The sequence below is a fragment of the Stegostoma tigrinum genome, chromosome 20, assembly GCF_030684315.1.
Source record: "Stegostoma tigrinum isolate sSteTig4 chromosome 20, sSteTig4.hap1, whole genome shotgun sequence".
Taxonomy (NCBI): Eukaryota; Metazoa; Chordata; class Chondrichthyes; order Orectolobiformes; family Stegostomatidae; genus Stegostoma; species Stegostoma tigrinum.
Window position 1 is genome coordinate 43089420 of NC_081373.1, and position 13297 is coordinate 43102716.

At 40.2% G+C, this 13297-nt stretch overlaps 1 protein-coding gene across 4 annotated transcripts in view; it reads left to right on the plus strand.

The window, feature by feature from the left end:
- plce1 (phospholipase C, epsilon 1) overlaps positions 1-13297 on the plus strand; it is a 363575-nt gene that overhangs the window by 192200 nt on the left and 158078 nt on the right. For all 4 annotated transcript variants that reach the window (XM_048551434.2, XM_048551435.2, XM_048551438.2 and 1 more), the window contains one exon: positions 8837-9122. In XM_048551434.2, the coding sequence (XP_048407391.1) occupies positions 8837-9122 (286 nt within the window). The remainder of the gene's footprint in view (positions 1-8836; positions 9123-13297) is intronic.

Consider the following 13297-nt stretch of genomic DNA (forward strand, 5'->3'; position numbering starts at 1 on the left):
TCTGTGCACTGTTATCAAAGATGCTTTGGTCAAAGCTGTCAATATCTTAGACTTCCTTACTAGTAAAACAACCTGGGCCTTCTTTAATCTTTAATTCTGAAAGCACCAGGAGAACTCAGAAACACTCACATTATCCCATTTATTTCACCATATTACCCTGATTAAAGGCATAGTCCTGAATCATGACAATCTTATAGAAACACATTGTGCTACAAATGTTTGGGATACTCCAAATTGTCCATCAATTCTGTGATGTTGATGGCACAGGCAGGAACCATCAGACCATGTGAATGTCAGGTGCAGTGTGGATTCCAGCTCATGTTAGTATTAAACATGTTAGCCCATACCTGAAATGTGGCTTGATAGATTCTTTTGGTTTTGCAAAGGAGGTGGCCGAAATGTAAGCACAGGATGAAGCATATTTGGTTTTAATAATAAACTAATAAACAAGTTTATTCTGCAAAAGAAAAGAAGATAAAATAGAATGAACCTGTATTTGCTTGTAACAGATTTAAATATCTTGAAACTCAAAAATATAACCCCATTACTCCCAAAAGTGCCCTTTCACAATATTCACACCTGAGAGATTTCATGCCTATCTTACCCTTCTAGGACATAACTGTGGCTTCAGTTCCCAGTCTTGAGAATCTAATAGCTCCTTCCCAGAGCCTTCATACAACTGATATTAAACTTTCTCAGCTTTAAATAATGCCTTCAAGATTTTAACTAAACACTTCTAGTCTGGAAATATTACTAAACTCTTTTCACTGAGGTCATGCACTCTTAATGATTCTAGAGCATCCTTTCCCTTTCTCAGGAGCAAACGCTTTACACATTCAGTTTCAGAACTTTCAAATTAGAAAATAAACTTCTTTGTTCCAAGCAATGAATATTTCCACTGATCAAAAGAAAAAAAAAATCCTTCATCTTCTAAACTGGACCCTAAAGCATGACTATTTCTTCTGGGAGAATTTTACAAACCAAGCACCCATTACTTTGTGAAAAGTTTTACCCTCACACTATGTTTTAAAAGAAATTACCATGGCTACAAAATGCTTGTGAGTTAATTATTAAATCCTTCCAGACACAGAAAACCCATGTGCCACGAAGTCAAATGCAAAAATCCAAATCGAAAGTAGATGACATTTTTATGTACATATAAATCACATATCTTGATATACGCACCTCACGTCACAGGAAGAATTGGGCATCCAAGCTGCAAAGGAGCCAGGCAGTGCTCAGAAACTGGAAACTGTTAAAGTGGTCAGACAAAGTGAAGAAAATTCTATCTGTTGGCCAAGAACAGATGAATCTGAGATGGCAGGTAACACTTCCAAGGGGTTTCCCAGTGCAATATAATTGAATTGTCTGCTGTTAAATACTGTATATATTTTTTCAAGTTGCAAATTATAAATAAATGGTTGTCTCTAAGTGTTTTTAAGGAACAGTTGTACAGCGAAACCTGTTTTTTACCTCCAATTTCTTCTGTCACAACATTATAGAATCGATTCAGCAAGATTATCTGAAAGTGTAGCTATTATATTTGAGAACAGTTTTCTGCAGTAAATCTCCATGATTATGCAATTTCTCTTATCTTGATGCATATCTTTTGATTATATTTCTGGCTGGAAGAAAAGGATTCCCACCTGGAAATGCTTTACTTCAAATATTAATCAAAATGTTTCCTTTTATTCTGGCTGCATTATACTGGTAGAAACTTATTGACCTTTAGTTATTTCCCAAATGGACAGTTCCATTAGTGGCTATGTAGCAACCAAAATGGCAAACTTCCACATTTCGTTCATGACTTGAATTCAACTTCAGTGATTCAACAGGATTTCATTATTCATCTTTAGAAAACAGAAGGTCGCCTTGTTGACCACTTATTTAGGCAACAACAACTTAAAGATTTGTAAACTTTCACGTGATCTTGTGAGCGTGGTTAAGTTGGTACGGTTAGATAGCTGAACTTTGCTAAAGTGGGTGAAAATTGCTGTAACAAAATGTTGACTGCCTTGTGGAAAGTATTATACAAATGCTTAAGTAAATAGGCAGCTTTGTGTATAATATTGCTCCTCCTAATTGTAGGTGCCTATTATTTGCTACACCTAATACAATGGGAAATGCCATATGCTATCTCAAATCTGTCTGTTCTTGCCCAGCAGAAATTATTTCTTCTTACCTCTTTTTTGCCCTTTTGTCACATTTGTTCCCATGTACAAGACTTCTATTGCCTGAAACTAGTGTTACTGTGTTAGATAGGACCCTATGCTGTGTCCAGTTTATTTTGGTGCATCTCTGCCCTCACTCCTTGCACCACGCCAGGATTATAGTGGGATTATCCCTGGCTTCACCATGCAAGCAGCTCTGTGCAATTTCCATTACCTCCAGTGGGAAGCCACTGTAATTATCAGTGTCTACCCCTCCCCTTCCAATATTTAGGGCAGGACAGTGGCTCAGTGGGGAACATTGCTTCCCCACAGTGCCAGGGACTTGGGTTTGCTTCTGCCATTGGGTGACTGTCTGTGTAAAGTTTGCACATTCCTCCTATGTCTGCATGGGTTTCTTTCAGGTCTTCTGGTTTCCTCCCACAGTCCAAACATGTGCAGGTTAGGTAAATTGCCCATCGTGTCCAGGGATGTGCAGGATTGGTGGCTTAATCATTAAAATGCAGGATTACAGGGACAGCATAGAGGGATTGTTGGTCTTGATGAGATCCTCTTCAGAGGGTCAGTATGAACTCACTGGGCAGAGTGGCCTACTTCCACATGGTAAGAACGGGCCATTTCTGCTGCAACATGCTGGCTGACTCTTCAATGACAACCTAATACTTACCTCCTTTCTCAGGAACCCTTTCTGTTTAACAGGAAGGAGTGGTTTCACAATTTTCAATGCCACCCAGTCTCTCAAAGCACTTTGCAGCCAATGAAGTACTTTGTAAGATTGCAGTCACTGCTGTAATCTATGAAATGTAGAGAATGCATTGCCTCCTCTCTTGCTTCCTCTCTACCAAACTATCCAGGCTCTTGATCACTTTCTCTGGTTGAAACATTGAGTTACTTTTCAATTTTCTAGACTGTTTTTTTTTCTGCTCACAATGTGGTTTCCTCTACGTAGGAGGGACCTCAGACTGGAATGCTTTTTGGAATGCCCCCTGCTCAGTCTGCAAGCCTGACCCTGATCTCCTGGTAATCTGTCATTTCAATTCTCTGACCACTCTATTGTCATTATCCTGCACTGTTCCGATGAAGCTTAAGGAGCAGCACATCATCTTTCCAGTAATATTAACTAAGTTATTCAATGCATTAAATGCTTTACTTTTGGACTAGTGCCAGGTTCACCAATTTTAGACCATAACCCCTGGCTTGTGTTTTTTGGACAGCTTGGCAGCTGTTCTACTATTGCCGTTGTCACCACCTCAGACCCATCTTTGGTTTCCTGGTCTTTTACCATCTCCTTTTGCCTTGCTCCTTCAATTGTTTTGTCACTTGATCTCTCTGACTGCAGCCAGGAACCAAGATACAGGACGAATGGAGTTGTCGCGGGACATTATACAGAAGGGTGCTCAGCCCAACTTTGTGGTCCATGTTGATACCAATGACAAAGGGTGAAATGTGGATGAGCCCCTAGGGTTTGGGCAGGAGACCGAAAGGCAGAACATCTAAAGTTGTATCCTCAAGTTACTTCCAGTCCTACATGTTAGCGGGTATAGAAACAAGGATTGACCATGTGGCTGGAGAGCTGGTGTGGGAGGGTGCATATTAGATTCCTGGGACATTGGGACTGGTTCAGGGAAAGGTGGGATTTGTACAAGTCAATGGTCCACACTTGAAAAGGACCTTTGCAGGGATATTTGCTAGCACTATTGAAGAGCGGTTTAAACTAGTTTGACAGGGAAATGGAAACTAGAGGGCCGTGTCAGAGTAGGCAATGAGAGGCAAAACTAAATGAATGACTGAAAGTATAGAGGAAGCAGGGATTTAAAAATACACAACACAGAGAATTATCAGTATGAAAAAGTATGATGTGTAAAGGAGTGTGGCAAAGGAAGCTGATGAGCTGAAGGTACAGCAAGACATGGTAGTACGATACCATTACTCAAACAGGAATGTGGCTTAAAAAAGGCAAAAGATGGCAGTTTACCATCCATGGTTAGAGAGTTTTCAGGCAGGATAGAGAGGGACTGAAGAAAGGTGGGTGTACAGTAGATATGTTTCTAATCAACCAGTTTGAAGACATTACTAAATACCTCCTGGACCAGAGGTAGGGACACTACCATCATACCCACAAGATCCCCTGATGAGGTTTTATTTTTGTTATAAAAAGTATATGAAAACCTAGAAGGTGACAAAGAGAAAAGGTTGGGCCTGTCAGAATGGTATTTGGTAATTTGGCATGAATGCAGAAGATGTGGGCAGGCTTCTGAATGATTTATATTATTTCTGCCTTCACAAAGGAGAGGGATGACACAAACATTTTAGTTAAAGAGGAGAAGTGTGAAATATTAGATAAAATAAGCAGAATGAGAAGGGAAATACCGGAGACAATGGCTAATCACCAGAGCTGTGTGAATTGTACCTGAGGCTGCTAAAGGAAACCAAGGAGCAAACAGTGGGTACTCTAAGGGTTATTTTCCAATCCTTACTAGATACCAAAGAGGTACCAGGGCACTAAAGTTCTATGAATGTTGTGTCATTATTCGAAAAGGGCTGTGTGTGATAGAGCAAATAAGTAGAAACCAGTCAGCCTGACCTCAGTGGTGGGTCTGTTATTGGAATCAATATTGAGAGATAGAAGTAACTCAGTTCAAGACGCACAGATTAATCAGGGACAGCCAGCGTGGTTTCGTTCCGGCACTGTCTTGTCTTACAAAATGAATACATACAGCATGGTCAGAGAAATGAAAGTCGTGGAGAAAAGTATGACGTGTCATCTTGAATCTAAAATGGGCTCAGTTACAGGAAGGGAAGGGTAATGGTCAATGGATGATTTTACAGATGGAAACCTATTTCCTGTCATATTTCAGAGGGCTCAGTTTGGGCCCTTTGCTGTTTCTGGAATATATTAATGATTTAGACTTAAACATGGGAGGCACAATTGGGAAATTTGTAGGTGATACCAAAATTGACCACGTAGCTGATGCTGAGGCAGATGACTGGCCAACCGTTGATTGATATCAGTGGTTTGGTTGAGTGGGTGGGAAAAAAATGGCAAATGGAAGTCAGTTTGGGTAATTGTGCATTTGGGGAGGCTGGGGGTGCTGATGTAATTGAGGCGTGCAAAATACTGAGGGGCTTAGGATAAAGTGGGCAGGGAAGGCTTGATTTCCCCTAGCGGAATTTGGGGGCAGCACGGTGGCTCAGCCGTTAGCACTGCGGCCTCCCAGCGCCAGGGACCTGGGTTCAATTCCACCCTTGGGCGACTGTCTGTGCAGAGTTCGCATGTTCTCCTTGTATCTGTGTGATTTTCCTCTGGGTGCTCTGGTTTCCTTCCATAGTCTAAAGATGTGCAGGCTAGGTGGATTGGCCATGCTAAATTGCCCGCAGTGTTCAGGGATGTGTAGATTAGGTGGGTTATAGGGGGATGGGTCTGGGTGGGATGCTCTGAGGGTCAGCATGGACTTGTTGGGCCAAAGGGCCTGTTTTCACACTCTAGGGATTCAATGATCTATGAACAGAAGTCAGTTACCGGGGGACACAGATTTCAGGTGATTCATCTAAGGAATAGAGGAAAAGTCCAGAGGCTGGTGAGTGCTGGATTCGCTGGGAAGTTGGTGGTTGAGGTGGAAACCTGTAACTTAATTTAAAATAACTTTCATCTGCACCTGAACTGCTGTAACCTATAACGCTATGGACCTGGTGTTGGTAAGCAGGATTACACTGTGTAGCTAGTTTATTTCCTGGCACTAACTGGATGTTCACAACAACTTTGATTTAGATTGTAATAGGAACATGGGAAATGCAAGCAGACCATTTGGCCCATTGAGCGTGCTGTGCTATTTCACAGGGTCAGGGCTGATCTTTTACTTCAACGCCATTTTACTGCACGATCACCATATCCAAGGACTCCTTCATAATATCTAGAAATCTGTTCACTCAGTCTTGAATATACCACAGATCATTCAACTAATAATAAAATAGGGTTGCATTCGGTACTTTTGGATTCTAGCTGGGCACTGATCTGAGATACTCAAGCATGTGGGCGCCTGCTAGCAAAAAAAAGCAAACAATAAGGAATATCCCACCATCTAAACTACATTGGAACTTGGGGGACATAAAGTGGTGCCCTAACTCTGTTATATTTCCCAGGTCCCTGTGTAAATTTAAACTAAACATACATATATAATTGACAGTGTGTTGGTGGTCTGATCCCAGTGTTCTGATTTTATTAACCTCAGCTCAATTAGGGCAGCTCGCTAAAGTAATATCATCTAATTGCTCTGTACATTAAGGAAATGTTACTGGGATTTTTAAAGTTGGCTTTCAGTATTTTTCAATGAGTCATTGTTGGTCTCGTTTGCGAAAGCTGAAAGCTCGGTGTGAGATGAACATAATGGCAGCTTTTGTGGGAGTTAATAGCATTTTCTTCGCCAACGTGAGTGCCGCTCTGAATGACAGTGTACAGAGGATAATTATTAGTTATCAGCTGCCAACAATACCTCAGCCGGGGGCTTTGGGTATCTTCTTATAAGAAGTTGGGGCTTTTAATATTTGGAGCATATACTGCCTTTGTGGTGCATCATGCACCATTCACATTATCCTATTTGTTCGCTTCATTTAAAGAGGTTTTTTTTGTTGATGGAGATGTGAGTTGTAGACGTTGGAAAAGGAGTCAGTTTTTCAGTTCTGAAGAAGGGTCACTGGACCCGAAACATTTCCATCGTTTTCTCTCCATAGATGTTGCCAGATCTGCTGAGATTTTCTAACAATTGTAGTCTATTTGTTTCTGATTACCTGCATCCACAGTTCTTTATTTATTTCTTTTCAGCTTTTCAGTTTTTGGGACAAGTATCAATTTTGGATGTAGCGCTGAGTCAATTCCTTTGCGTTCCAGCTAATAAAGTGTATCCTTACTCCCAAACAGTCACTTCCTACACCCGCAATTTCTTCAAGGGCCTGTGAGCTGAGCTGTTTGTGAGTTGAGACTTATTGAATTTATTCCACATTGGTTTGTGCACATCTAGAACTGGGAGACCTTAAATCCGTCATCCCAGGCTGCGTTCAGACAATTCCCAGAAGTGACAGAGCAGAATTCTACCCAATTCAGCCACCCATCTTAAAGCAGCAAGCTCACCCACTTTACCAACTAGCTACTCCAATTGGAATGTTCCAATGATGATTAACACAGATAAAAGAGGGATGCACAGTCTGTGTGTGTCTGTGTTTGTGTGTGTGTGTTGCAAAAGCATTCTTGTTTTACAATATTGTGTTAGTGTCCGTACCTTTTAAGCTAAAGTTCAAGTCCCTCCTGCTTCAGAGGTGAATGTTAACATCCCTGAACAGGTTGATTTGGAAAATATGTGCAGAGCATGTTGGATCAGTTAGCTCACTTGACTGAATGACTGGCTTTGCAAAGCAGAATGACTCTAACAGCATGGGTTCAACTCCTACACCAGCTGAGGTCACCATGAAGGACCACCTTCTCAACCTCTTCCCTTTGGCTGAGGCATGGTGACCCTTAGGTTAAACCACCACAAGTTGTCTTTATCTCCCAAATGGGAGAGCTGCCCCATGGTCCTCTGGGATTACCGTGATTTTACTTTGTACACCATGTATGATGCTATGATTTTGTAACTGGTCAAACTAGTCTATTCTGATTGTAATCTCAAAGAATTTACTGTGTATTGTTGTATAACATTTGGAACAGATGTCAAACATGTGCGTATGCAATTCCCCAAAAGCCCAATTTGGATGTCCCTAAAAAACCTATTTATCACTTTTATTTCATGATGGGTCAGATCTGCTGTGAGCATATTATTTTTCAAGGATATGCTTTCAGATTTCTGGAACAAAAATAATAATGAAATGAATAGGCTTAACAGTAAAACATCTTTTGTTCAGAACTCTCCACTCAATGTTGGTGTCTAATTTGTTTGTTTTAAGTCATGTGCACACTTGTAGAAAAAACTGTGTAACCTTAGTAACATTCCTCATCTGTTGGTTAGATTTCTAACTTAAATGGATGCAAATAACTTTGTTTAGACCAAATGAGTTTTTTGGCAGTTTTTTTAAAAGAAATGTATTTTGCATAAACAAACTGCTAAATATTTCATCGTCTTTACCCCTTTGGATACAATATAAAAATGTTACCACACAGAGTTGCACAGAGAAATAAAATGACAACGATTTGGATTATTCAGTCTTGACCAAATTTGTTAGGAATGTCATTGAAAAATCCCAAGAGTCTGGGTCTTTCTGCACTGGAGTGGGAGCGTAACTCACAAACACTTTGTGGGAACTGGTTTAGTGTCGGTCTGCTGTGGCAATTACTCTGTATTCAGTTTGAGTCTCTGTGCATTTTACATGTAACGTTGCAAGATTCTAACCTTCAAGTTAGAGATGCTCAGAGGCAATGCAGCAAAGATAATGTTAAATAGTTGAAGAGGTAATATGTTAGTGCTGACATGTAAGTGCTAGGGAACGTAACAAACGTTACACTTCTCTTGAGGATCAATAAGCTGGATCTCAATCATGTACATTATTTCACAATTCTTTATACCTTTTCAGTTTCTCCAACTGTATAAAATAGAATCTGTTTGACAGCATCTTCAGTTTTATTTGACAATCAGTTTTTCCGTTGACATTCTGCAATGACCTGTCGATATTATTATTTGCAGGTTCATAATGCACTGAGAGAGGCAGGGGCAGCAGAGTCACTCGATTACCTCCTGCATCCATCAAGAAAGATCTTGGCTTCAGCAGTTGTCTCCAGAAGCTGTGGAGGTGGGACCTGCATGAAACTGTGTGTCCATGCCACTGTGCTTGAGCTCCGTGCCACCCTACACAGGACTGCAGTTTCTGACCACCTGGCTGGTGCTCTGCTAGAAGCAACTGTAGCCACCGGGGCAAGGAGTGCGCTACCAAGTCCTTTAGGGGTGCCCACTGGCAGAGCGATGCTTAAAGGTAAGTGCGACAGAAAAATGTGCTTTGTTCCCAATGCTAAGTATGAGCATTTGAGGGGGTACGAGTCTGTTTGTTTATATTGACAGCTCAGGCAATGTTTTTACATTTGGCTTCGTTGCATTGTGGTGTTCTACAATAATAACAATTTCTGAATTTTAACACAGGAATTTAAATAAACTCTTCCTGTTCAAACATTGACATTGAGAAGAATAATCCTACAATGTGTCTCTTCTGTCGGAATCAGTGACTCCCTCTTGGGCGGGGGTTTATTTCTTATTTGTTATTTAGCTTTCTTGCCAGTAGTCAGTGGGTTGCAGCCGAAAGCATCCAACTGGTAGATTTCCCAAACTGGCTGACAGTGTTTCTGGCGTTAATTAGGAATTCCACTAAAGGTGCAGTTTAGTTCTACTGAAGCTAAACGGAACAAAGGAGCCTTCGACTTCCTATTAGTAAGTGGTAGATGAAATCCATTCCATTCCATTGTGGGTTTATTTAAGAATTTTTTTTTTTAGTATGTGTGATTGGTGACATTTTAATCTACTGAAAATGTTGAGATCAAAACATTAAAGGCTTCAAAAGAATGTTTAAAGGGTTAAGGATTAGTTTATTTTTAAGTGGTGAAACACATTAGCTTGATCAGTGGATGAGTGAATTTTATTTCTGGCGGTGTGCTACCCAAAGATGAATAGAAGAAGCTGATATTACTATTTGCAAGGCGGACTACAAGAAGATATGCAATGTGTGGATGCTAAACTCTATTTCTTACAGGGGTTTAGACTGAACTGTTTCATGTCTCCCAGTTGTTCATTTGACCTTCCTTGGTATTATGTGTAAAATTCCAACTGAACCAGTTAGTCCATGAGCTGCTGTTAATAACTTTTTAAGCTGGCATCTTCCTACTGACCCACACTGTGAGACAGAACAAGATGCTACAAGCAGGATTTAGTAAAACAGTTGGCAGTGAAGTTGGATACATCCACTCGTGGTATATGTGTGTGTGTCCCCTCCCTTAAAAGACTTCATTTTATGAGGTAAGCCAAAATTATTTTAGCCACCTGTCTTGAAGGTAACACTCCTGATGTCATTAAATTAACCCTTTCTTCATCCCACTTTCCCAATTTGTCTTCCATTGCTGGTGCCAAGGTTCTGCAAACTTCACTGATATGCTAGAAGTGGTTACCTCCTGAAACGTTACAATGTTTGCATTTCGCACAGACTGAAGTCTGTGCCATGAGATGGTGAGAAATGGGTAAGTTGACATATGCCATCTGGGGGTTGTTTAATAATAGGAGAGTTGCAAGTCCATGACCCAGGTACTGTTGACTGGATGGGTGGAGACTGTGTTTCAGCTCTTAGCTATCACTGGCTGTCATTGTATGTTATTTTGCTGTCTTTTCCAATTTGGGACATGCAGCTGTCATAGAAAGAAACAAGATTGGCTATATTTTACCACTGGAGTTTCTGTCAATTGTGCCCTGTACTTTTGGTGCTAGTTTGGAGTATTCTTGTGCTAGTTCATGAAGGTGGTAAAAGGTTTGCATCTTCAAAGAATGGGTTCTGCAAGACGCAGCAATTGACAAAACATGGCAGGCATGAAATTGTAGCAGTCCCAGATAAATGTTTCTTTAGCATTAGTTGTCCATTTAATGCTTAGTAAAATACTGTATCAATACTGCACTGCCAGGCTAAGGTAAGCTCACCCAATGTGCCCAAAATAGTCTGGAAAACCCATGCGAAATACTGACAGCATGTTTAGGGATGATGCCAGGAGACCTCAAGAGAATGGGTGGCAGTTTCCATCTGCTCCAGTTTCTCCTCTGGGCTTTCATTGTTTACAGATGCTCAGAGGAATTCATCACTCTTTACAAAAAAAAGTGCTTTGGAAAAATTTCAATCTTTGCACTAAATTTTCCAGAGCGCCTGTGTAACAAACATTGTGACAAAAGTCATGAACGGGGAAATCATTACAATGTCTTGGGAAGGCATATTTAATACTGAAGGATTAATCCCTTGGTCCCAAGCATGCTCAGGGCATCATGGGTCAGGGAAGTGGGTTATAGCTTGAACTTACAAGTTACTTACCAGTGTAAGTCCATGCTGGAAATATAGAATAACTGCTTCAATGTCTGCCCCCAGGGTGACTGTACCTCCTGAGTAACATTGAGTCATGAGAAATGGCTGAAAGTTGATGATACCTGTAAAGTTCCTTTAATTACTTGAGACTAATTTAGTTAAATCTGTATCCTCTTTACCCTCCCTGATTCCTTTCACCGACACTTTGGAAATTAAAGTTAAGTAAGGACTCCACATCATTCCCTAATATATGGAAATGCACGCCACAAAATTGTTCACTTTTTCAACCATTAAAGGCAATGGCATATAAATTTTATGTCCCATTCAAATGGATTAAAATATTTTATTGATCTTGGATTGGACTGAATATCTTATTCTCCTTTTAAAGTTCTTGTTTTTAAAAGTCTATGGTTTAAGGCCTCATATGACAAGCCCTGTCCTTACCATATTTGGCTGCATGGATATAGTTTTAGACATCAGAGAGCCTTGAACAATCACAAATGTGTACTGATAGGCTGTTACTCCTTCACGCCAAAACAGTTCACATAGAAATTGATCATTTTCCTTTTTTGCCTAAACTTTGTGCTGTCATTCTGCCCATGCTGTGTTGCAGCCTGTTTTGAAGTTTGTTTAAAATTGGGCAAAATAGAATTTGCTTTGAGATCGTGAGGTGGTAACACGGTATCGAGTGTTTGTCAGTTCTTGCACCGTGGGACCAGCTATTTGCTCTCATAACGTACAGTTCTATGCCATCCCTGGAATCAACAACAATGCACAGTGCTAATGTCTACGTATTAAAGATCACAGCCACTAAACTGAACCTACAGTCCCCCAAAGAGATTCTGTTTATGAATGTATGTATTTTTCATTTCATTGAGAATACACCCTGACCCTCGGTTCCTGACCTGCTGCTTCAACACAAGCACAGTAATGTTATTGGCTGTTGAGTGGCACCCTTTGACAATGCAGATTCTTCTAAAGGTGTTCTTCTGGTGGTTTAGTTGCTGGTGAATCTCATTGATTAATGCTTGCATCTATTCATCATCAACTGTGCACTGAAGGTGATCAATAGCTTGTACAATCTGCTTCAGGTCACTTTATCAGACTTTATATGGAACTGCGTATAACTAACCATGAAACATGCTGCTGCTCGATGTTTTTATGGCCATTTATTATGTTTGAAATGTGCTTCAGGGGCAAAATATTCTGGTGTAGATTTACATGAAAACAAAAGCTAATTTGCCTCACAGGCAAGTCCAAATAAGCCCAGTTGTGTTACTTTACTGAAAGAATAACATTATAAGAAAAACATTGTGATGTTAATTAACCTATTGTAAGTGCGTAATTATGTGCACAAATATTCTGTGGTAGTAAAGTCAAGGTACATCTCATCACCACAGCACATTTTGTATATTTGGAGTTTTGTTTATAAAATTACTGAAAATTAGCCATTATTTAAGCATGATTTTTCTAATAGCAACTTTGGAACTTTTTACTCGTCAAGGTTCAGAGGACACCATTCACAGATTTATAGTTCTATTTAGGAGGTTGACATGACAACAGCAGATAGTGATGTAGAATGTAGCAGTTTGTCCATTAGCTTCATCCTCCGGCTAACACACTGCAAGGACAGATAAATGAATGTGAGCAATTTCTCAGTGTGTAGAAAGTCCCTTTTGTAGTAAGGTTATATATATGCTTATTTGGATTAAGGATAAAATTAATTATAGAATGGCCCTTCTTCTGTGGTGTAGCCATTATGTTCATCTGGCTCTGTGCAAGAACATATTTGGTAGTCTCATTCCTCTGCCTTTTCTTGTAACCCTGCATTTTTTTTTCCTATTTAGATAATTATCTAATTATCTTGTGAAAATCAAGATTGAGTCTGCCTCCAACAAACTCTCAGGGACTGGATTTGATATCCTAAGCACTCACAATTGTGCTTCTGAGATGCTGTTTGGCCTGCTACACACTTTGTTATCTTCCTCAAGGTCCTTTTGGTCCCTTTGGCTTTAAGTAGTGTTCGCTGGTTCTTGACCCTTCTGCCCAAGTGAAAGGTTTCTGGCAGTCTACTCTGTCCAGTTGCCTCTAGAATTTGATCA